The sequence below is a fragment of the Hesperophylax consimilis genome, chromosome 5 (assembly GCF_061612785.1).
Source record: "Hesperophylax consimilis isolate HC1 chromosome 5, BYU_Hcon_1.0, whole genome shotgun sequence".
NCBI classification, from domain to species: Eukaryota; Metazoa; Arthropoda; class Insecta; order Trichoptera; family Limnephilidae; genus Hesperophylax; species Hesperophylax consimilis.
Window position 1 is genome coordinate 3,761,200 of NC_142840.1, and position 27,187 is coordinate 3,788,386.

Below are 27,187 nucleotides of genomic sequence, written 5' to 3' on the forward strand. Positions count from 1 at the left end.
GCCCGCTATTTCGGTAGATGTTACTTTTGAAGCTGTTATTTTTTGACATTCGACAAGTAGAAACTACACCATTAATAAAAATGGAACGATGCACGCTTCAACAACGCATTGAAATTATTAAAATTCACTTGAGTGAATCAAATGCAAATCATCTTGAGTGATGACGCCCATTTCCACCTCGGTGGCTTCGTCAACAAGCAAATTTGTCGCATCTGGGGCTCGGAAAACCCAAGAGTTATTGTTAAAAAGCCTCTCTATCCTCAACGTGTGACTGTTTGGTGCGGTTTATGGTCCGGCGGAGTCATTGGACCTTACTTTTTCGAAAATGAGGCTGGAGCAACAGTTGCGGTGAATGGATTGCGCTATCGAGATGTGATTAATGTTTTTTATGGCCGGAATTGGATGGTATTGATCTGGACATTGGTTACTTTCAACAAGACGGCGCTACGTGCCACACAAGCAACGAAACCATTGATCTTTTACGATTGAATATCAAAATAACACCTCTTATTGGAAAACCCTGTATATTACAAAGTTTGAAATAGAATTTCCATTAAGGTAGCAACGTTTCATTTGACGAATTTAATGGTTCCGTTTTTAATAGTTTAATTAAATTTGTTTATAATTAAGTAGGTTTTAAAATTGAAGGACCTACTAACAAATCTTTATGGGTAATTTTTTATTTTGACATAAAATAAGACAAAATTAGAAACATACTTTTTTGGACGCTAATTTAACTACTAGCGTCATATTTATGTTTTTTAAATTATTAACGAATTTAGCACTATCTCCCGCAATGAAAATAATTGTTGTTTCTTAGCCCATCGTCCCACGAGTCGGTAAGGAATCGACATAAACCTAGCGCTGTAAAAGTAGACTAACGTAAAACTAAAACGTAAAGCAAAACTTTTCTGCACAGGGTCTTACAGCATTTGGTTTATATTTCGATTGCTTACCGACCCGTGGAACGACGGGCTTATAGTAATTAAGTTGAAACGGAGTGTAATTTCCATAATCTATGCATATTAAGTTCGGCAGTTCAGTTGACTTTAGAAGTTTGTTTTGTTTAATTTTGTGGTTTAATGTGCCGAGGTAGTTTTAATTCAGTTTTCACATTTCTCACACATTGTATTACATTGTTCAAAGAAGGATTTTTAATCGGCTTTACGATAATATTGCCAATCTTTCTCTTTTTAATTACATCTATTTGAATTACACTTTTGCATGAATGCGTTTCTCTGAAATTGGATGACATTACAGAAGTTAATATACGAAATAAATGTCTGACCTATCCAATCGGGATTTGGCACAGCCCCAGTCCCTGGGGAGGAAGGTTCAATCCTCAGCCAGATCATTTTTTAATACATTTAAAGAGTTCACAGCAGTATAAGAGCCAGTCCCTGTGGAGGAATTGCATAACCCCAAGTTTTTAAAACGTTTGATATTTCATCATACATCGAAAGTAGGTACCTACTACTAAAATTATGGTATCGCATATTTGTTGACTATTTTATGCACCACGCACAAATATTATGGATATTTATATCCCCTCACGCACAAAAATTTTGCTCTCATCGTTCGTGTAATTTCAGCGGCGAGAAAGGGTAATTATTCTAGCAAATAATTCATTATCATTAATAAACATTTAATAATAGATTGAATGTTACACTGAAATAAGGATAGCGCCTGTTTAGAGGCTATTATACGAGTATATCCACACTTGTAAAAATATTGCATACGTTTATAACCCTGTAGTCAAAATCTTTTCATTTTCTTTATAAGATAAAAATATTGAAAGAAAAACATTGTCATAAAATCTAATTGTAATTGTGGAATTTAATGGTATATTTCTATTCGCGTACTCTTTAAAGTCATTTTGCAGCCACAAAAAATTCATTTTGTTTTGGGAGTTTTCTCTCAGAATTTTTCGTGTCTCTTGTTGTAGAGGGCAGAGAAAAACTCAATTGCCAGCGCAACTGAAATCAGTTATATACTTATACAAATGTATTTTTATCGGGAAATATAATTTTAGATGATTTTTATTTATAAATGTATCGTAGAGTAAATAAATTAATGTATTATGTAAGATCATATCGTATTATTTCCAACGTCATTTTTAATAAGATTTTGAAGTAGATTTTCAACCAGAAACTAATTCCAAAGTTTCTATGGCAAAGTTTTTACTTGATGAAGTACAATCTTCTTCTTAATGTATAAAAATTCGCCTGCTTATGTTTGCGCTCACAAAATACGAAAAGTAGTCAACCGATTTCGCCAAAAATTTCAAGTTTGTTCTTATTGGTACCAACAGTGTTTAGATATAGGTTTGAATGGTATAAGAAGTTGGGGACGCCCGAGGAATACTTAACGCAATATTTCTGCACTGAAATGAGATACAGAGTCGATGTAATGTAGTTTTTAACAGTTAAATTGTGGCATACAGTACCTAGTGTATGGTGGAAGAATTCGGAAACGCCCAAGCAAAACATGGCACGATCAAGTGAAACTAATACGTATGTGTAGTAAAATTAGGAGTGTAGTAATAACCGAATAAAGGGGTGTGAGGAAAATGTAGGATGTAGAAGAGAATGGTAGAAGCGTGAAGGACGAGTGAAAGATCAAGTGAAACAAATTCAATTCAACTCAACTCTTAACAATAATATTATGTAGTTCCACCTCACTACACCCATTTTTCTGGCAATTTTGGTATATCTTTCCACGCACTTACATACTTTCAATACATCACCATTACATACTTTTAACAACTGTTGAATTTGGCAGCCACCTCTGGTCTGAAGCCTCAAAATACTTCAAAAAAACTTGACTTTAGTTGACATTATTGGTTTGGTTAACATTATTTATCTCACTCACTCTCACTCATGATTTTCGTGTTTTCTCTTTAAAAGACCTTTGGCACTGCATCACCAAAAGTGATATAGGCCGTCAGGAATTTGTTTTCCTCGGGGTCTCCTATGTGGAGTGATGTTATGAAAATAATTATTGAAATCCATGCTGAAATTTATTTTCGTATAATTATGTTGTGTAAAAATAAATTGTATTTTTCAATTTAGCTGTGACGAAAAGTGTTCAAGTTATTTCGGTGTAGGAAGGGGAAAGAAATGGGGAGAGGAAGGTGGGGAAGTACCTGGCTATTCACATATGATCACTAAACTTCCTCACCACCTAGGATTCTTGCTGCAGAGTCTCCATCCTCTACCTTCGTCGAATGTCACAGCGGTGCTGCCAAGGTCTGGAATCCATGAGAGGACATTGTGTCAGCGCTTTATTAGCAGCAGACACATACCTGGACGGATGACGAACCTCGTGCTGGCACTGTTGGTGGACTCTCTCGCTGCAGCAGCTGGTCCAGTTTCCTCACCACCTAGGATTCTTGCAGCAGATTCTCCATCTTCGTGTCATCTGTTTCTGTACTTCATTTTATTTAACTTAATTTCAATTTCAATTTGTAATATTTATATTTTTTTGTAATATCTGCATTAACTGTAAAGCGCCCCTGAGGTGATATCTCACAAAAGCGGCGCTATACAAATCATCCAATAAATAAATACAGTTAACGCCATTAGAAGTTCCTTTCTTTGCTTCGATTTCGAATTGTGGTTAGTGAGACTATTAATTTAAAAATTTGAATGTCTTCAAAGGCAATATGTACAACGTGTTTATAAATAACCTCGACCAACGCATTATAAATAAATCATTGCAAATGCATTCCAAGTCATTTGTATTTCGCACTTGAAGTGAAACTGCTCTATATAAATGCCATAAATTCAAATCTCACGGTGAAAAACGATCTTCCATCTACGTCACGATTTTCTAGCCAATCACAGCTCTACCCCCTCAATGAGCTAACCCATAAATAAACCAATCACAGCTAACCTTATTAGTAATATAAGGTATCTACACAATGGTGGCGTTTTTTGTGTTGCCAGTGTCAAAATTCTTAATAATATTATTTTTCATCTCAATATTTTAGCCCGACGTCCCACGGGTCGGTAAGAAATCGATATAAACCGAATGCTGCAAGACGCTGCAAAGGAAATTGTCCAAGCGATAACCGTAAAAATTCCATCCTATAGGCCACATGAACCAAATTAGTACTGGGCTTTAACCCCAAATAAGATTAGTTAAAAAAAACGCATTCATCCAGATTTCGGCCCGGGAATAGTCCTGGAAAGCGACGACTTCCGGTGTCATTTTTGGAATGAAAATATCCGACGTGCCACACGAATGAAATCGATTTCAGAATTTAGATAAAAATTCCCTGTTTACGAATATGTCGTTCGGCCGAAATTCGGCCGAGGAGAACCTTGTGGTCTACGCGATTATTCGAGCGAAAAATACCTTTCTTCTAGCGACATTTTTTAATTAATTGGCATTGGTGGTCTTGCGGCATTCGGTTTATATCGATTGCTTTCCGACCCGTGGGACGACGGGCGAAGATAAGAGCAAACAAATAAAACTCGACGGTTTTATCTATGACATATTAATTTGACAGTTCAGGACGGTTTATTTATGGTTCAGGATGTTCCGATTTTTGACGTTTCCCATTTCTCGCCTTGGGTCGGTGGTTTATTTATGCCTTTGGTAAAATAACATCGTCTTCGAACGTTGTTTAGTTTTTTTTAAATTTGTTGTTGATTCAGCCAATGTTTTTGTAGTCTAGTAACCTGGTGTAGTATTTACATTATGTGTTTTCTTTGACGTAAACATTTACAACGCAAAATTAAATAAAAATGACAGGTAACTATTTCCTCATCAAAAATAACCTGCTGCCGTGAACACATTAATACAATATTCGATCATATAACTTACTTACTATTTCTTTTGCTTTCAGATGAGGACTGCAAATCGGTGGTAAGTAATTGTGATGTATAAATAAACGGACTAGTCATACACACTTATTGTATTTTATTGAAATGGAATATTCTAAAATCTACGTACTAATTATTTTAAGGACTTAGCATGTGTGCATAGAAATAATCAAGGTACAATTTCCGTACTCCGCTTACACACAAATGATTTAAACAACACTTCGTCAGGGAGATGATGGTAAAAGATGCGTCAAAGTTTCTAATGTTCCATTTATTTCAATCATTATCGAAATTTCCTAAGTTTTGACGCCATTTTTGTAAGATTCGAAGATTTTCAAAAGGTTCCGCTTCAATCCAAATAGGCACAAAATATTTAATAATACACTCTCATAATATGTGTGGGCCTCGCGTGTTTCACCAATGTAATGCTTTTAGTAATATAGGTGCATAAGTGAGTACCTGTCAATTATGTTATACTTTTCTCTGGGTTTTGTAATAATGTCTTAATAATATCTGAAACACCGTGAAAGAAAACCGTTCTCGCATTCTGAAAGTATTTTTTTGTGGTCAGCAGGCCGCGCAGAAAACACTCGCGGGCCGCTCCAAATGCCTCACTGGCTGCAGCTTCCCCACCCCTGGTCTAACGTAAAGATTTATGGAAATATATTCTACCAAAAATTTTGAATGCGATTATCTCGGAACTTAGCGAAAATTTATATTTTCCACTCAATGCTTCAAGTACAATACACATAAATTTGTTTGATGCCATAATTTATTTATTGGTAGACAAAACACAGTGACATGGTAATATATAAACTTGCGTTCATAAAATTATTTAAGAGTTACATTGATCTTTTACGGTTGCAGGAATTATTTCCGATGAAGTCTTGTGCGGTGCCTGGCTGCACCAACACTGACAACATGTCGCCAGATGTTCATTTCTTCCCCTTTCCTCTCAATGCGAATAGGTTTGTATGTTCGTAAAGCTTCCGGATGATATTATGATTTACTCTATACATACAAGATGTTCTCAGATATGTCTTTCCAGATGTCTGCAGTGGCTGCTAATGTGCAACAGAAAGGATTTAGTATCACACATGACGGAAACACTAAATAAGAACTTCAGTATCTGCTCTGTCCATTTCTCTGCCAACAGTTTTGTTAAAAATCACAAGAAACTTCTGAAAGTTACTTCCATTCCCACGCTATTTTTGAAAGACACTTCTTACAACGATGTGTTGAGTGCTGACTGCGCCACAAGCATTTCTGTCCTCCTGCGGGAAAACCATTTCTCCGGCAACTCTCTGGATGAATCTTTCTTAATCAGTAATGAAAACTATAACTCAGAAGAGGTGAACATAGTTCCGGAGGAAACAAATCACGTTGCTTTAACCATCTGTAGGTTATGTTCCGGAAGTAATTCCGACAGCCACAGTATGCTGAGCATATTAGAGACATCTGAAGTTTTTCATCAAATAAATACCTGCCTACCAATCAATGTGGCCCCGACTGATGATTTGCCCAAAAATATTTGTTTCCAGTGTCAAAAACAATTGGAGAAACATTTCAAGTTCCACCAAACTGTTCTGGACTCTGATAATGTTCTGAAAGAAATGTTTCAACAATTTTGCGATAGTTCTGCTCCGGAACAAAATTTTGAAGATATGGAAAAGAAAATTTATGATGATACGAACCAATGTGTTCATAATGATCACATTTATGCGGAGATTGTGTCCGATGCTAACGATGAACTGAAAGGAAGAATAATTACTCTAATCACTCATAATAACGGAGTTAATATGAGCCACAACTTGATCACCCACATGGATACAATCGTCGATGACATCAGTGAAAATGTCATTATAGAAACGGTAGAGCAAACATCGGATGAGATTTCTACTGCAAACAGTGATTTGATGAAATCAGATGTAGATATAAATATTGTCAAAGACGATGAAAGCTACCAGTTGGTCTTGGAAAATACAGCAATGTATATGTGCACCCTCTGTAATGGATTAGCTCCGGATATCGAATCTCTATACAGTCATTCCATACAGAATCACAGCACACCAAGTGGAAATTACATCTGTGTCCTGTGTCATTCTCTAACCTACTTTACCAAAGAACAGCTGCTTGTACACATGAACCTCCATACTTTTCCTGTAAGTATTATTTGACTATTTTAATTAACTCTGTCCGAATTCTATGTTATGTTATGTTGTGTCTCTCGGGTTTCTCACAAATTCTCTTATTAAAAAAAACTCCAGCTCAACAAACACTTGGGCTTTTAATGTGGTAGGACAGTGGGTTCTGATATCTTAATTAGCAGGCGGTGGGAATAATGTGGACACTGACCTTGAGGTTCCCACCTTATTTATTATGCAGTCGGTCTCTACAATATTCGAAAGCTAAACGCCGTCTAATAGACTAATATCTAGCGCCATCTATGGATGAGCTCTTACACTACGTATCAACGATGTAAGAGGTTAGTTTAATTTCTACAAATATATAATATGGACCCATTTAACACTGATATATGATTTCAGGCAGAACTTCCTTCGGACAATAGTTCTGAACAGTTCATAAACACAGAACCGATGGTCCCTGAGAACAATTCAAAATGCTTATTTTTCTGTGGCTTCTGCAACAAAAGGTTCAAATCAAAACATCGAATGGAGTTTCATATGAAATTCCATATGGGCAAGGAAGCGGGACTCTGTACTATATGTAATAAAGTAAGACTTTGTTAATTAGTGACTTTAAAATTATGAGGGATTTTATTTTGAATGTTTTTTCAAGATTTTTTGTTCTGAAATGTTCTAGAGATTCGCCGATGAAAATCTTCTGTATCGTCATGTTTGCTACCTCCACCGGGGTGGTCGTGCCAAAAGAGCTCTTAACTCCTCCAAGCACTCCCAAAAAGAAAAGGAAACGTGGGAACTCATGACCAAGTCCTCCAAGGAGTATGACGGCAGCTCCTGTGCGGAATGCGGTGAATACTTCACCAGGTTGTCCATGAGATTGATGCATGAGGAAACTGCCCACGGAGTGAGACGCTACTGTCACCAATGTGATCATTGTATGGAGGCTTTTTCAAACCCAGCGCAGGTTATTATCATTTTGCAATTTTATTTTTGTGCTTCAACTCATGTTAGCCACCGAAAAGATAAACTAACAGAAGTGTGTTGCTGGTAGTGATGGGTAAATTCACTGGAAAATTTTTGGGAATATTCCCGAAGCGTGACTATTGTAGGAATTTTCATATAAATGGTGAGGTTGTCTCCTACAACGAAATCTCTTGCATAAAATTTATCATATTAATTAGAGCATTCTGAAGACAGAAGTTTTTAGAATTTTTGAAAAATACTAAATAATCACAGAGCTCGCCTAATTACGGAAGCAATCGAAATTCACAAAAATCCCATTAATATTGATAGAGACGACGGAGCTAAGCTCAATAGTTCTTGGTATCCGGTAAATGACGACTACACCAAAGCTAAACGCAGAAAACCATTTTAAATTTTACTGTACAACCAGCTCGTAGAGTAGTTTCCTGGCAACACGGTATCGCACAGACGTACTTAAACACATATTTCACCACTATCAATTACACATCTGCCCTGATGATGGACACTGTAACGTTGTCCGAAACGTTGGCTAAAGAAGGAGTTAGTGCAACACGGCATAACACCCCAAAAACTAATTTTACTGTCATTTTTAACTTTTTAAATATAATACATTTTCATCAAAAAAGAAACCTCATTTCGAACAACTTTCTTATTAAAAAATAAATTCCTTTGGGGATAAATTCTTTTGTTTGTGTGTCAGAAGTATGAAATTAGATTAAATTATATTCAAAACAATTACTTACTTTCCTTTACAAGAACCTAAACACATTTAAAACTTCACAAATTTCTCGCAATACTAGAACAAGACATGCACACCAACTACTAATACCAAAAACCAACACATCCTTTGGACAAAAACACTACAGATTCCAGGCTATAAAACTATACAAATCACTTCCAAAACAATATAAAACATCTAATCTTACAGAATACAAAAAACACATATGGAACTAGCTGCAATTCTTTTAATATTTAATTTTTTATATTTCACTTTTTTTTATTATAACTATGGAAAAATCAATTTTATATTTTAATTTTTATTGTTTCTCTGTGTAACTAACTCCACTGTATTGTTTTAGTATTATATAACTTTACAATTGAAAAAGTCCTCCACAACACAGGTGAACTCCTAGCGTGGAGGACAATATACTATACCTTTGTAATACAAATATATTTAAGAATAAATAAAAATGATAAATGAAGTATTGAAATTGGTTTAATATTTTCAAATATCAAAATTCTTTCTTGAATAGGTAATAAAAATTGCCAGTACTCTTTCAAATTATTAGTTTTACTAATTACTTATTACTTACTACTTACTACATAATGAGGATTTACTTTATATACTTATATAATTCTATATTTTTACTCTCAGAATTAATAAAAAATGAGTAAAAACTTCCTGGAACATCGATAAACTGCATTGTAACCTTTTTTATTTTTTAGACATCGGTATGAATAATAATTAGTATTATGTCCTGAGATTTTAGAAGGTTTAAAGTGGTAATATTGAAGCTATTCGCTCACAACACAAAACAAATGACAGCGCGACCGCGACTTAAAACACCGACTCCCAAAATTAATGTTTTTGTAAAAATTAATAAGTAGAGACTCATTTCAAATTTACTTAGGAGCAATGGTTTAAACCCCGTTGGCGAGTACACCTCGAACTGTTAGCCTGTGAGCTACGTAGGTATAAGGGTAATACCGTGTGACCACCAATGTCCTGTGATGTTTTGGCGAGAATGACAATTTCTTACCTTAAAAATTAATTTTAGTATGAAATTTTGAAATAAAATGTTTTAAAATACCCTTAATTTATTAAGACAGTTAACACATTCATTATGATTTTCAGATTAAAAGACATCTTTTCAAAGAGCACGGCCACACTCCGACTTCTGAACAGGAATTGGAGGAGATCACTGTCAACTGTCTTTACCAATGTGAATACTGCTCTCGTCTCTACACTAAAATTTCTTGTCTCGATAACCACAGGTAATAAGTTGATCCTGTATTTTTCTTTGTAATCGTAAACCTTTTATGATTTTAAGAGATTCTAGATATTTTTACTGTTTTTTTACAAAATATTTTCATCACTATTTTTCTTTTTAAATTAACAGGCAGGTGCACCACAGCAAACATCCTGTTTTCACGTGTCGCTATTGCCATGAGGAGTTTAACTGCCACCGGGACTTTCTCCTGCACGTGGCAATCAAGTCGGAACATCCTGTATCTCATAACAAGGACGACTATCCTGACCGGCCATTGGCAAGGAAATTATTCTGCTGCCAGTATTGTTCCAAGGTAAAACAAATTAATCTCGGTCGACTTTTCTTTAAATTTCAAGTTAATATGGAGTACCCTACTATGTAATTTTTGTTTGATGTCAGTGATGCCATGGTAAGTAAAACCAAAGTAATTACCGAAATTTGCAAACACGAGTTGAATATGGGAAGTTATTAAGTATCGAGTTTCTTAAGTTTTTACGTAAGACAATTTAATATTTTTCATTTTTCCTATTAAAAAAACATAATTTTGTTTTTGATATTATCACAATTTTACCACTGTTGGTAAGTAAAATGCAATATTTTGGTTTCAGTAAAAAAACAACAATTTAGAATTTACTGCGATTAACTTACATGTGCGAAATTTCTGTGTTTTTGTCTACCATCTTGAATAAACATTATCCCGCCGCACTGTCTTTCAATCTATAACGGCGTCCCGTGGAAACCTGACGGTTATAAATAAATAAATAATATGTAATAATGCATTCAACATTTGTACACAGTTGACTTTTGCCGCATGAGAATGGGTCTTTTCTACGACTGGGGAACGATTTGCCTGCTTCCTTTTATGAGGAAGAGACACGGGTTTCTTCAAGTGCCATGTTCACTTCTTACTCTCCTTGAAAAGATCCTCTACACAGCATTCCCAAAATTGACAAGTTCTGAGGCAAATTATTATCCGCCTCCTGTGTGGCGATTTCACTAAGTAGATACTGAAAGTATCTAGCACTCTGGAACGTATACTATATATAATTTTAAATTAAATTGTGAAATAACATAAATTAAACAAATAAAGTTTACTAGCGCACGCCGGGAATTGAATTCGCAATCTCTGAATTCGTAGCCAAGGATTATAAATTATAACCACTGTATTATGCAGGCCATTGATTACATATAAACACAGTAAATAATAATAATAATCATTATACTGCTTTTTTACTTACCACAGGCATTTAAACATTTATCATTTTTTAGTAAAAACGGAAAAACGTATGCTTTCAACAGATATTATTATTTTTTACATTTTTTTAATGATAGGTTATATAGGACGTTTCTACAAGAGTTTTGATTTAAAAAACATTAAATATGAAACCAATTGTAGATATACTAAAAGGTAAAAAAACAATAACTGTAAAAACTTTACCGTTTATGAACTCGACTGTTTGGAGAATGACTCGCATGGTAATTACTATGTTTTTACTTACCAATTATAAATAATCTCTTGTTTTCCAGACTTTCCAGTCCCTGGGCAAGATGGTGGCCCACATAGCAAGACACAAGTCAGGTTCAGTTAGCCTGGAGTGTAAGATGTGTGGCATTGTGTTCTCCTCCCCAGCAGATGCCGACACCCATAAAGTTAATTCCCATCCTGTTTCAGTAAGTAACTGCATATCCTGCGATGGACACCTCTGCCAAATGTTAGAATACTTATATTATATCTGTGTATTATTGATTTTAGATTCAAGAGAAAGACCCGACTCGTCCCCACATGTGCAATTATTGCCCCAAAGCATTTCCTAATGAAGCATCTCTTGTTAAACATATAAGGACACACACAGGTAAGATTATCTTATTTTCTTCATGAATTTACAATCTCTCTGATCCAAAGATGAACTATTCTTGATGACAGTCTTAACGGTGTTAATAGTGTAGCAGTCAAGCACAGACAAATACAGTAAAATCCTTCTTTTATTTTTGGAATAACTTACCGAGTTAAACCTCAAATTGTAATATTTAATTATAAAGACAATATTAGCGATTCTTAAACGAAAATTTAGAACAGAAAATTCAGTCTCATTTAATTGAATCTTTTTCTGTTTCAAATTTTCATTTAAGAATCGCTAATATTATCTTCAATAATTAAAAAGTAAAATCCTTCATTCACGGATCTCGGAAAATTGACTTCTCTCCAAATTTGCCAGTTTTCTTGGAAAATTTTAAATTCAAATTTTTCAAAATATGACGACTGGCACATGGCGTGCTTCTTCGATTACCTCTCACTCCAGAAGATAGGTGGAAACTTGAGCGGCAATCATGATATGTATATTTTTATGCAAGTAATGAAGGATAGGCAGTTCTTATTTGCCTATATGGATGGCACGCCCCTGGGTGGATGTATTGTTTCTTACTATGTGTAATTGAATTGCAGGTGAAAGACCTTACAGATGTGACTTCTGTGGCAAGTGTTTCAGCCAGTCCTCTGGTCTGATAACACACACCAAGACACACACCGATGAGAGGCCTTATTCTTGCTCGCTCTGTAATCAGACCTTCAAATTAAAGGTACATACATAAAAAAAAAATATATGAATAACTCGGAGTCAGTAGGATTATGGTATCTCCAATTGAGGTATGTTGTCAGGCTGATGATGGTAAGGAGGAGAAGTACCTGGCTATTGAAATCTGGTTACTAACACCGCTAAAGCAATTTTATTTTTCCATCTCTACGGACGTTACCCATCTGTTTATTTCTTAGGCATGACCACAGACATAGGAATTAATAGACGAGAAGATAATGGCGAGGGGTAAAATCAACTGTTGAAGAACGAAGGGAGTGAAGCTGACTGTGATTCGTCAATAAATCAATCTGACAGTAAATAGGCATCTCGCATTATAATATCACCATTTACTTCTTAAAAGTAAAATCTGCTTTTGAATGAATATACATTTTTACATGGGAGCGCAAATTACTCGCCACATTATGAACAAATTTGCGAAGTCCAAATTCGGCAAAAAAATTCGGTTCTATTTTCAGAGTCGAATATTTCGTTTAAGTATTTAGTTAAGACACTTTTATAAATGTTCATAATTTACTTCCCAGCAACCAACCAGCTTTGTGTTTCGCGTCCAGACGTTTCTCGATGTCATAGTAACAACTGATTCATATTATACGATGTGAATATGCTTAAAATAAAGTAAAATAATGCTTATATATGGAATGTAATACGACAATTGGGTTTATTCTCTTTTTCACATCTATTTTTACAAGTTTTCATAGTACAAGTCAACATTTTGCCGTGTTATTTCGTAAAATGAACCGATGATGCCTCGACAAGAATGATGACGTCACGTTTTCAAATTTCACTTGAGGCCATACGCGAGCACAGCCGGCTCCAATGGAACCGGTATGGGGAGTGGGGATAATACGCTTTTAATCACTTAGGGCAGGTCTACTAATATTCATATGTCTATGGGCATGACCAATTACCACTCCTTAGAGATATGTGGAGGTATTGCATATGTAAAAGGAGGATAATTATTTTGGGTACTACCTACTCCCCCACTTGGCTCGGGATAGTTAAAACTAGGTTTGATGATGTTAACTATGGAATGGAATAAGCACCAACGTAGAAGAGGGAAATTAGGAAAAGGGGTTTCGGCGGTTCTAGCTTCAGGAAGAAATACCTGTTGCTTACAGAATGTTTCATTTATTTAATACCTCATAAGACCCTCTCTGCACAGTTTTTCAGGGGAACTATATCGCCACCCGGTTGTCGGGTGTTGTGGGGAATATTGTTATGTTGGATATTCGGGGATCTACAGAAAAAAAAATTAGGCTAGTGGTCTACGAGTCAAAAAAGTTTGGGGACCTCTGGTTTAAACGGTACAATTATATATAACTTAGACCCTAAAACTGTAATGTTATAAAAAAATTTATAAATTGATTAAATAAATAAATTTCATGCAGTCTCTCGCCAGAGTGATTATGAGAGAATCTTCCGCAGCGATGCAGGGATTCGATCCTGCTATCTCTTGATTCGAAGTTGAGGATCTTAACTGCTCGACCACCGAGGAACATGACCTTAGAATAAGTGCCCATAGAAAATATTCCTTTCAAAAGTTCAGCAAATCAAAATTATAAATTAAGCTCATTTTTATTACTAGAATATTTTGTTTTGTCCTAATAATAATGTATTTTGAACCAGGCAGATTTTGACAACCACACCAGGAAGCACTCGGGGGCCCGCCCCTTTGAATGCAAGACTTGCAACAAGACCTTCATGACCCAACATGTATACAGCCAGCACTGTAAGATTCACACCGATCACAGGCCCTATATTTGTAATGTAAGTTTTAAGTTTATTTAATCTGTAAGATTCACAATGTAAGTTTATTTATTTAATCTAACCATTATGTAGATAGAAAAACTTTTAGTTCTGTGATATTCTCATCACCGTCCTATAAAATTGCTGCCAATTTGTATTACTAGGTTTGCTTACGTAGTTCTTTAATTGAATTTTCCACATTTATGTTCTTAAATATTCTACAAAATATAACTGACAGATTACATCTTGATGTAAGAATAAAAATGGTTGAATGACTTTATGATAAGAATAAAATAAATGGCACCAGTGGCGGCCCTTCTATGGAGGTCATTTAGTCAATGACCTCCCAAAAATGTGCTGCAATATTATTACATGTATTAAAAAATAATGGATTTATCAAACTACCCGATTATTAATTTAGCTTAAAATATTCATGCGAATTCGTATAATAGCCGGTTTCAGTGCCATCTAGCGACCAAATAAAAAAAGTCACTTTAAATATTGTCCCCCAACTATATTCTTTCTTTCTATTTTGCCATACAGAAAAAAGGAGGTAAACACTAACTCGTCTGACTATGTTTAGTATCATACAAAATTTATTTTGTTGAGGGTTTCGGTCATGACCGCGGCAAGAGAGAGAATCTGCGACCTAAGATTATTAAGGTATTGGAGGGAGATGACAATAAATGTCCATTGAAAGTATTTTGTGTGATAAAAAATAGCCATCCATTGATCTCAATGTAGCCATGTGAGTGGTTTATTTATGGCAGCTGTCTTGAATATTCGTTCACGAAATTATGTTTATTATTGCTAACGTAATTTGCATGGATTCATTTAAAATGTCAAATTCTGTGGATATCATATTGACAGAAATCGCCCACAATTAATTGAATCATGATGAACACTTTGAAGTGAAGTGTCAATTAGTTTCTGTTACAGGAGATAGAAATAAACAGAATAAAAATGATAATTTTTTTTTCATTGTTCACTTTTTAACACAACTTTTTAAAACATTGGACTGAAATTTTAATAGGAAAAGAGTTTTTTTAAGGAAAAAAACATGAATTATTATATGTGTAAATACATAATTAGATAAATATGTAATCATAAATTAAACAATTTTGTACTACTGGCTTCAGAATAGGTGAGTACCGGCAAATTAATTACATTCATTGGCGTTTTTATAAAATTAACAATGTATTAGCAATATGCATTAACATTTTTTTTGTTTAATGGCACTGTAGTTACATTTTGTGAAAATTATTTATACATATTTAATTACTAATAATAAATAAAATAATAATATTTGAATGTTTTTTATAGCTCTACCTATTATAATTTTTACATTTTAAGAAGATATATCTTTGATGGGCGGACATAACAGTATAACTGCATTTTTGACCATTTAACGATTTATATGAGAAAATGTGTCTTGTGTATGCTGGCATCAATGGTATTAACCTTTTCACCGCGATCAAATGTACCGAAAATTACACTCGTACGCGGTACTCACTTTGAAAATCAAAACCTACCACTTGAAACAGCTATAAATCTCTTATTTCTAGACAGATTTATGATTTGCTTATCTTAAAAGCTTTATTAATGCTCTTGAAGTTTGTTGAAACACATAAATAAACAATAAACCGCAGGATACAGATATAATATTATAAACAGTGACCCATCACAAGAAATCAACAAGAACTGTCGCCATCGCATGCACACTGCTATATTGTTTATAGTATTTACTTACCCGGTCTGATGGGATTTGGACCACTGCGCCGATATCATCAAAACACAATTATTTTTATTATTATATCTACTAACAAATAAAGTTTTAATAAAAAGTTAACACGAGGAGAAATATTTATAAGTTTTGTTTTTCATGGTAGTTTCTAAAACATGGCCACACACACAATGTCACATCGCACTCTGGGCATTTATACTGGGACATTTTCCTTTTTTTAGAAATGGCGCACACTCGGCAGGCTCGGTGAAGTTTTTGAGAATTATTTCCCTTTATTGGGTGGGGCATATGTTTTGCTAATGCCTTAGCAGTTAGTCTCAGAGGTAAATCGTGTGAAAAGCGAGAATGAGGCTCAGATCGGGAAGTTTCATGATATTTTTGCAATAATTGTCGTATTACGGCTAATTGGAAATCTGCTAAACTAACATTTTTATTTGTAATTGATTTAAAAGCTACATGAGAGTTCAATAAATACAGATCAATAATATGGAAGGCCACTTTTTTATACCACTTAATTGTTTTTCGCAGGCAATTAATACTACTTAACATCAAGTCCACTTTGTCAACAGAACCCATACACTTATTATAGTCTAGAACGCACTTGGGTTTCATAATTGGTTGACGAGTTTTCCAATCAACTTTTCCCGTCATGTCCATGGAGTCGTCATGTAAGGTTGTTAGCATGTGAACTTCTCTTTTATCGCACCACTTTAAAGCCAACAGAGGTCCACGATGTTGTGCTTTCATTTCACCCTTTTTAAGTTTATTAAATTTTGCCATGCCTTTTCGTGTCTTCCGCACCGTACCACATGCATTGGTTTTGTTAGTATGGAGAAAATCATATAGTTGAGGGCTACTGTACCAATTATCAATAAATAGATTATGTCCTTTATTTAAATAATCTTGAAGTAGTGTCGTTACTACAGCCCCCGAAACTCCGAGACATTCAGAGTCAGTTATGTCAGTCCCTTCGCCACAATAAATAATGAAGTCTAATATAAAACCCGTCTTCACGTCACATAATACAAACATTTTAATTCCAAACCGGTGACGTTTGGATGGTATATATTGTTTGAAAATTAAACGCCCTTTGAAAACAATTATGCTCTCATCGATGCATAAATTTTCATAAGGTATCAAAGTTTTTTTGAACATTTTTCGGGTATGGTCAATTAGGATTTTAATTTTGTAAAGTCGGTCACCAGGAATTTGTGTGTCGGGGTTTGAGAAGTGTAACATTTGCAATATAATTTCGTAACGATCCCTAGACATGGTTTTTCCGAAAATTGTACTAGCGAGCAATGGGTCAGTGGACCAGTGTTCTTCGATAGTAAGATGTCGGTTTCTCGTCATTAACATTAACAGTGCAAAAAAAATGTACATTTCTTCGACAGATGTGTCAACCCATTTACGAAGTCTGGATTTTTGGGAAGGTTCTTGTTTTGATATGGTGGCTATGTAATATCGATTAGTTTCGATCACCATTTTTGTCACTATTTCTTTGTTCAAGAAGTATTCAAAAAAGTCAATTTCCGATGAATTACCAGAAAATAAAGTGGATGGATCAAAACCTGACACAAAATCATCAAATTCATGAACTATTGGAATAAATGGACCAGAGGTCCAAGAAGAAAAGCAGTCTGCATTTACGGTATAGTCTAAGTTAGGTGTACGAGAGTCATGATCTTGGCTTGTCCCGGGGGCGTTTATTTCACTGTCACTAACTTCTTCAGTAATTGGTATATCTTGATCATCTTCACTTATTTCTAAATCAGAGTCCATGTCTAAAAATGTTTCATAAATTTCGTCTTCCGTAAGACTGGGGTTTGCCATTTTTAAGGGAGTTCAATTTTGATATATAAACGGTAAGCCTATAAATATAGACAGATAAATTACTATTTAGGTTGTCCACAAAATTTAGAAATAAAATCACAAAATAAATTCAATCAAAAAGTCTTGAGTAAAATAACTATTTTTAAAACACGTCACGTAAAAGTTCACAAACAAACGAAAGTCAATCAAAAAGTCTCGAGTAAAATAACTATTTTTAAAACACGTCACGTCACTTAAGTTCACAAACAAACTAATGTATCACAGAAAAATATATTACTTAAAAAGATTCGCAAAATAGAAATCGGTCAATATTTTACATTGACGCATAAGTCCATCAAAGCAGATTAGATCACCTAAGAAATACTATGGATGACACAACGATTCAGCGGCGCGACATTCAAATGACTGAATGAAGATTTAACGAATCATCGCTTTCACAATGTTTTATGTAAACAATTTATTATATTTTAACCAGCAAACGCCAGATGTCAGTAAGAAAAAGGATTGAACTATTTTTTGGTTCAGTTATCTGCTAAATTCGTCGCGTATTTACGTAGTATCAAGCCGCTAAAGTGAAACGCATGATATGATGCGCGTAGCGTGGGGGGCACGAATTATTTTCGCATGAATTGATGCGCGTAGCGGCGAAAAAGTTAACAGTATTGTTCCACCAGTACTCAAAACATAAATAAACAACTTTGTGCCTATTAAACTAACTTAAAATACTTGAGCTCATAAGTATAAGATCACTTATACTCGTAATGACAATCACCTCTTTAGCTCAAAGATTCGGTTCAAACAGAATAAAAGTACTTGTACTAGATGGTACACACGTGCAAAAAGTAATTCGACACATTTCTTCTGCTTCATAAGTATAAGTGTACCTTATACTGTTACATCCACCGATAATACTTCTAAATGATTTATGTCGCTAGGCGTGCCTATGAACTTGTACTATTGTGACCATCAAGTGTTCTGTGGGTTATTTATTTACTTAACTCAATTAATTATTATTACAAAATGAAAAGATCTCGGCGTTTTATGGAAATGATGAAAAATTTAAACAAGGCTTGTGGTAAGTATATAAATTTTGGATAATATTTCCTATTTATATCAGTAAATTTAATAACAAAAGTTTACAAATTCTAACCCCAAAAAAGTAGAATACCTAGGAATACATTTAATCATATAGATACCAAATAGAGATTAAATTAATTTCATGTATGGCTTTCTCCAACTTTAGATCGTTTTTATATCAATGTTTATAATAAAATAGAGAAATACCTGTTTTATCTATATACCTAACTGTTCTATACCTAACCTATGTACCTATATGATGGTATTTTATCCTCAAATAATATTATGATGGTGCCTTATTCTTTATCTGAGATTAATGTTAATGTATCATAAATTTATATTCTATAGGAGCTCCTGATGAAGGTGTTTTGAATTCCTCATTAAATAATAAAATTGAATCTAACAATGTGCCAATGCATATACTTTCATCAAGCAATGAGAAAATGCAATCATTGTCAGACGATAGTGTTTTACAAGTTATAGGTATGTACAATGTACATATTATAATATACCAATTGTATATATATATATATTTTTTTTATTGAAATATAAAATACGTAAATCTTTCATTGGAAATTAAATGTTAGTTATTGTGATACTGGATAAGTTTAACATAATTATTATGAATTATTTTTCATTTTGCTTGATCTGTTTTATTATAACATTATATTAATTTATATAAACTTATTTTTTTATAGGAACGTAGGGTCAGGTTGCTTTGGAGCCCACTCGACAAGCTATGAATATTCCTTCAACAAGCTATGACGTCATGCCTTTGTCTGACAATATTTTTTTACAAGTTTTAGGTATGTTGTGAATACAATTTGTATTTCTCATGATATTGTACGATATAATTGTTTGGGTATGTTTCTAGTTATACATAATGATTATAATTTTCACAAACTATTTTCTAGATGGACACCATCAGACTGTTTTGGAGCCGCCTTAAATAATGAAACTGACATTCTAGGAGAAGTTATCTCTTCAAACGACATTCTCATGAATGAATGCCCTTTAGCAAATGGAAATGAAGAACTGATTGTAAGCGAAAACATTTTTGAAAGTCATGATAGCGATTTTAGTAGCGACGACACTGATAAAGACCCTAACTATGTCCCACACTGTGAAGATTTACTAAGTACCCACACGGAACCACAAAATCTACTACTACCACCAGTTATCAGTATTTGTAACACCCCAGAAAATGGAAATAAAACTGATAGTAATACAAAGGCGGTTATGAATACCAGAAAATACAGAGCAGACGAGAAAACAAAAAGGAATACCGGTCTATCTTATACCACCCTTAAGAGTAAAACTGTGAGGAAAAGATGCGTGAAAAATTTACCTAATTGTCGTATGAAATGTAATGAACGCATCCCAGAATTTATCAGAGAACAAATTTTTACTGAATATTGGGCTCTTGGAGAGTACTCAAAAAGAGTAGCATATGTAGGAAGTCTTATTGATTCTATGGAAACTGTTCGACCAATAAAGCGAACTACCAATGAAGTTATTATAAAAAATCGAAAATATTCAAATGGTTTTTTTTTCAAAATAAATGGAAAAAGGGGGAATGTTTGCCGAGGTTGCTTTATGAAAATATTAGATGAAAGTCAAATGTTTGTTACAACAGTCATCCAAAATAAAAATAAATCTTTGACAGGCTTGACTGAGGGTGACAAGAGAGGGAGTATTGTGCCAATCCACAAACACTGTGATGAAGAACTGGAGAATGTTAGAAAACACATAAATTCATTTCCCTCTTACGAATCACACTACACCAGAAGAACTAACGACAAAAAATATTTACCTGCGCATTTAAACATACAATTAATGTACAATGCGTATCGTGAAAGCGTGACAACAAAACCTGTCTCACGCAAAACATATTCTCAAGAATTTCATAAGTTGAAATTGAAATTTAAGTTGCCAAAAGTTGACACATGCCATCTATGCGATGTTCTCAAAATGAAAATTGAGACAACTGCGGATTCAAATGAGAAAAATAATATTGAAAATGAGCAAAAAAATCACCATATTTTAGCAGATTCTGCATTTGTCTCCAAACAAGCAGACAAAGAGAGGGCCCAGAATGACAGTACTGTAGTCAGTTACACATTTGATATGCAGCAGTGTTTGCCAACACCATATCTACGAGTAAATAGAAATCCTACACTTAAGCCAGGCAAGTGTTATAATGATAATAATATCAAAAGAAAAGAAGAAGGATATTTTGGCACTTTTACCATTAATTCATCCCGTGTATCAATCTTAAGGATGGTGATGTCCATTGCCGGATATTGAACAATTCGAATAATACTTTTGTGTAATGTCTGTGCTAAAATACATTTTTTAATGCAAATATACTTGTACTTTTATTTCACAAAATAATAATAAATATTTTTTTAATAGTGGTTTTAATAAGATAAATATGCGCATTTCTGTCATATTTTCAGTGTTACAAACAGTACAAGATGGTCTCAGTAATATAAGTAGACCAATTAATATCATTAATTGAGTGGTACACATAGTATAAGTTAGTTCTAGTAGTATAAGTGGACACATTTATGTTCCATCTTCAATGGTTCAAATAGTATATGTTGAATATCTTTATTATTTGTATAAATAACACCAATGTGTTTAAATGGATTAAATAATCTGTAAATAATAACCCATTTCTCAAAATATGAGTTCTGTAGCAAAATAATTGGGTTCATAATAATGTTTTTTTGCTCTCCTGAAAAGTTACACTTTTGCAGTTATACTCTTATGTCCGCCCATCAAAGATATAATATCTTTGATGGGCGGACATAACAGTATAACTGCATTTTTGACCATTTAACGATTTATATGAGAAAATGTGTCTTGTGTATGCCGGCATCAATAGTATTAATACCATTGACCCCGGCATACACAAGGCACATTTTCTCATATAAATCGTTAAATGGTCAAAAATGCAGTTATACTGTTATGTCCGCCCATCAAAGATATAAGAGAATGAAAAGTGTACAATATTTTATTAGTCCTCCTTTCTAGGAGGTCCTACAATGAAATATTGTGTAGATATTGTTAACGGAAGTACAGATATTTACTGCGGAATAAAAGTATAAATTCCTAGAAACCCGGGAATGTTTTTTTTATTTATAAATGTGAGAAATTTGAACTTTTACATTTATGTGTAAGACTGAGCATTCTATCATAGAACTCAGTATGTGGTATCGTGTTTCAGATATGCGGGGACGCGTTCCGCCGCTCCCATGTCCTCAATGTGCACATCCTGCGCCACTCCGGGGAGAAGCCCCACGCCTGCAGCCTCTGCGACAAGAACTACCGTCAGAGGGGAGATCTCCTCAAGCACATGCGGGCGCAGCACGGAGTGACCACCAAGAAAACCAACCCTAAAAACCAATGATTTCTTTGATTGCGGCAGGAGCAACGCGCATTTCAATAAGTTTAGTTAGGTTTATTGTGATTTATCTTTGTATAAGTGTAAAAACCACAAAGAAAACGGAGGAAAATGTGGGTGTCTGCTGTGCCTGAAGTAAGGCCAATTACTTCTGGTGAAATCTTAATTCAATATAAATGTAAATGTTCGTTTGTTCAAAATCTTAAATCTCCGAAAATTCTTCACCGATTGCTTTTAAATTTTTGACATAACGTTGCAATCGAATACGGGTGTGTTTTTATACATATACCTATGTTTTATAGATGTGACCTGTGAAAGGTAAAACATGTTTTTTTCTGTTTGACAAACATGCTTTTTTTTTAAAAACAGCGAGATCTGTTGTACATAAAATAAACACGCGCCATCTGTTGGACAAACAAGCTTTTTTTATCATTTCGTGCTCAGCAATCAGTCGATTATAATCGCCTTGCAATCTGGTACAACCCAGTTGATGATTACAGTTTGATACGCCATGTTCTCATCGCCACTGTGACTGAAGTGTGTCCTTATTGCAAGACTCTGAAAAATAATGGAGAAAAGAAAGGAATGTGTTGCGGCGCAGTTAAAATTAAACTGCCTCAACTTGATGTATTTCATCGGTGTGGGCAATGATGAATTGAATGCACGCTGCGGAATTTCTACTGGCATAAAAAGGTATATCGTTTCCGCTGCAAGAACTTCTTCACGAAAACAAACAAAACAACAATTGACATCAAACTTAGGTCATCATACTTGCGGAGTAGAAGCAGTGTGAGGAGTAATTGCAAATCAAACTGAGGTAGAACGGGCATCTGCGAATAAGCAAAACAGACAAAAAATAGCTCAAATACGTGCCGAAGAAGTAGCAGAACGACGTGCAGCCAGGCTTCGCTGATCTGAAGCTGCAGAACAGAATTAACGCGACATACTAAAGATGCCCTCTGATAATGCCCTCAGCAATTCGATCCCAAATTGACAGCCTTAGCTCTCGCATCGTCCGGAATTTCCATTTTCAAATTGCCGTTGAACATGCACTTCATTGAAACTCCCACGTGCAACATTTCAAAAGCATCCGGCATGGGAAAAGTATTGCAGAAATGCAAACTTATTGTTTGGGATGAATACACAATGACGCACAAAAAATCTTTCAAGGCTCTTGATCGGTCATTGAAAGATTTGCATGGAAACATCAGACCATTTGAGAATGTATTAATATTGCTTGCAGGAGATTATAGGCAAATATTACCTACAATTCCTCCATCGACACCAGTGGACGAAAAACAAATGCTTGCCTGAAATACTCTGCTTTGTGACGACACACAAAAAGACGCTAAAATTAACTATAAATTAGCGTGTTCAGCTGCAAAACGATCGATCAGCTGAGATATTCTCACATCAATTGTTGGAAATTGGGAACGGGAAGGTGCCGGTTGATCTGACCAGGACCAATTTCATTGCCTCATAACTTCTGTAATTTAGTGATGTCAAAAAAAGAATTAGTTGAAAAAGCATTTCGTCATATTCAAACCAATTATAATAATCAAGATTGGCTGAGTGAACGAGCTGTTCTTGCGGCCACGAAAAAAGACATCTACGAACTTAACAATATTATTCAGTCTAACATTCAAAGCGAGGCAGTCACATTCAAGTCCGTTGACACTGTTGTGGAACAGTTAATAACCAATAGAATTTTTTAATTCACTCGATCTGCCAGAGATGGCACCGCACGTACTGCAATTGAAAATCAGCCTGTAAATTGTCATGTTGCAAAATATAAACCAGTCAAAGTTTTCCAACGGCATGCGGCTTGTAGTAAAAAAAATAATGAGCAATGTCGTAGAAGCAACAATCTTGACAGGATCTTTCAAAGGAGAAGATGTCTTCATTCCTCTCATTCCTAATTCCAACTGATATGCCATTTTAATTTAATTGCAATTCTCAAGTCGATTGGCGTTTGCAATTACCATTAACTAAGCTTAGGGCCAATCTTTAGAATTGTGCGGTTTAGATCTAGACACGGATTGCTTCTCACATGGACTATTATATGTTGACTGAGCCACAACAACGCGTTGCCGGGTACAGCTAGTTGATAATATTTAAAAGTTATATTTTTTCTTGAATTATAATAATATTAATAATATCTTTATTTAGGAAAGTTTACACATTACAAATATACATACATATTATGGTGTACATTGATTTGTAACTTTTATATTTAAGGTTATAAAATTTAAAAAAATGAAGAACTATTAATACAAACATAATATTGTGAAGGTAAAGAGAAAATGAAAGTACAGTTGAGGTTTCTCAAATACCGCCTCACTAGGCTAGCCTGTGTTGAGCCTGTTCAAATTACTATGTTTTCGATACATAATTACGGATCACGGAAAATAAACCTTAAATTACGAAAGAACCAATATTTGCAATATTCACAAATTAACAACACTAAAATAAGAATAATTCGCTTTTCTTCCTTACTCGCCGCTGGGACTTTTGTGAGTGTGGCAAATAGTTATGTTGCAAGTGATTTTTCAAATTGCGATATCTTCTAGATATTGATTTAAATTTTATGTACAGGCAATTTTAATATACACTAATAAATGCTCAACATAACTAACATATTTGGATGAGAATTAATATTTTATTGGTTAAAGTAGCATCGCAAATAACCAAAGATATTAGAAGAACGAGATGTGCTATGCGCAGTTCGTACTGAGTGAAATTGTTTTGCCGAGTGTCGCCGGTTTTGTTCACCAATACTACTGCACACCTACGCTTGCGCTAAGGTATCCGCACTAATACATAGAACAGATTTCTGTGCATACACGTCCCGATACCGTTCAAAGTACCCTAATTAGGTAGTACTCCGGCTACGGTCCGGCGGCCAACATAGCATATCTCGTTCTTCTAATATCTTTGCAAATAACCCATAAAGTATGTAAAAGATAAAAATGATTATTGTGGGTTATCCTTAGAAGATAGACATATATCACTATGGACTTTTTTGTAGGCTTTTACATGATTCCTTAGTACATTATTTGATTGTATCTTCTAAGGTTTAGCCAGCGTTAGCAATGTAAGTGCCCGAAAAAATATTTTTTTGACTTGATTAAAAAACGTCGACTTTTGTAAAGATATAATATGCATGTATTATACAGGGTGTATCGGCACGTACCCGACAAACTTTAACCAGCTATTCCTTAGCATATTTGGAGTAAAAAATCTTATGTGGACTTTGCTGTCCGGTAACGTTTTTTAAAAAAGAAAATTTACTATTCATATTTTCACCACATGTCACCACTGTTTTATCCTTTGTCAAAGTTTGAAAACGCATCTGGCAATATTTTATTCGAATTCCGTTGAATAATGTACGTGTGTACCTATATTGACGCGCTTTTACAATCACAACGAAATGGCACGGCACCAATCGTCTCATTTTTAACTATTATTAATTAGTGTGTGCGAAAGAGCAAAGACACTTTTCGACATACTTGCTTATAACAGCTGTTGAGCACGAAAAGCAATGCCAATGAAAGTGATGGAGTGTGGAAATTTTTAATTTTTTTGTATTTAATTGAAAAAAAAATGCTACCGGACAGCAAAATGCCTATAACATTTTTTACTCCAAATGTGCTAAGGAATAGCTGGTTAAAGTTTGTCGGGTTAGTGCCGATATACCCTGTATATATAAACCTTTCGGAAGAAATTCTCTAAACGATAGTGAAACCGTTTTAAAATCTGCTGCGTAGTTTAGAAGAACTAAGCGCACAAACAGACAGACACGAAAAGCAACATTATTTTATACTATTTAGAGATTTGTAAATGTAGTGGAATGGGAATTTGTAAATGTAATGGACGAAAATATCAGGTTACACAGGCGGCGATAGCCAAATATTTAGTGTAAAGATTTTTCTAGAAAAAGAAAACTGTTTTCGAATGTAAAAAAAACCACTTCAAATCTTTATTTTCTCATTTTGCACGAAGGTTTTCTTTTTGTTGTTCATGTTGCTTGGTTTCAAATATACAAATATGTTTTTAAGCTCTCATTTCAACTATGGTGCCAATGTCCTTCCCTGGTGGGAACTAGGCTCAGATACCTGGGGAGACATACAGTAGAACCAGAAGACATAGCCACATACCCAATAACAACCCTGGTGAACTATTAAAGGGACTGGGTTGTTGTTAAAGGATTGAAGTAAAATGTGAGATAGCACAATGGGCCTATGGCCTAAATGCTCACGGGAACTATGTGTAAACCGTATCCGCTTTAAAAAAAAAAAGCTCTCATTTAATTCTCATTTCGGATGTGAAGGACAATTTTTTAGCTAAACAATTCGGAGGCCAATGAGTTAAATTGAATTCTATGTAACCAACAAATCAAAAATCAAAGTGGTTCCCCTTTTCCACAGATACAAAACTTTTTTTGTATTTACATTATATATGTTGTTTTCATATTTTATTTAATAAAACTGTGTGCTTTCAATGTTTTGGTTTTCATTTCCTCAGACAAACGGTGAATAAATAACATTATTCATATCTTTGTTATGTGACATTGTAATTAATTTAAAATAAAACAATATCATAAACACCACTTTTATTTTTTATATTAATGCCGACCGGGTTTTGCTAAAACCGTAGCTTCTTCAGGGCAGTACAATACAGCATTAAGTAAAAAAAATAAAAGTGGTGTTTTCTAAGTTACTATTTAAAAATTTAAAAAAAAAACAGCTTGATAATATTTGACCATCGTTTTGTATTAAATTGAGTGCAGTAAGTATTAAAATCTAGAAATGAAGAAGAAATGGAACATCTGGAACA

General features: G+C 34.4%; 1 protein-coding gene across 1 annotated transcript; it reads left to right on the forward strand.

The window, feature by feature from the left end:
• Positions 1-4,523: 4,523 nt before the first annotated feature.
• LOC149423438 (uncharacterized) lies at positions 4,524-26,827 on the forward strand. The gene is made up of 13 exons (XM_089631546.1): positions 4,524-4,758; positions 4,853-4,872; positions 5,697-5,797; positions 5,878-6,991; positions 7,376-7,564; positions 7,653-7,937; positions 9,813-9,952; positions 10,078-10,261; positions 11,476-11,619; positions 11,702-11,801; positions 12,392-12,525; positions 14,169-14,309; positions 22,175-26,827. Exons 1-13 carry the CDS (start codon positions 4,752-4,754, stop codon positions 22,355-22,357), a joined length of 2,742 nt encoding a protein of 913 aa, XP_089487672.1. The 5' UTR covers positions 4,524-4,751; the 3' UTR covers positions 22,358-26,827.
• Positions 26,828-27,187: the final 360 nt, after the last annotated feature.

Bases quoted from the DNA above. Each gene is read 5' to 3' on its own strand.
- LOC149423438 (XM_089631546.1), top strand. The intron at 5,798-5,877 runs GTTTGTATGTTC...ATGTCTTTCCAG, and splicing joins TTTCCTCTCAATGCGAATAG to ATGTCTGCAGTGGCTGCTAA. The intron at 7,565-7,652 runs GTAAGACTTTGT...GAAATGTTCTAG, and splicing joins TCTGTACTATATGTAATAAA to AGATTCGCCGATGAAAATCT.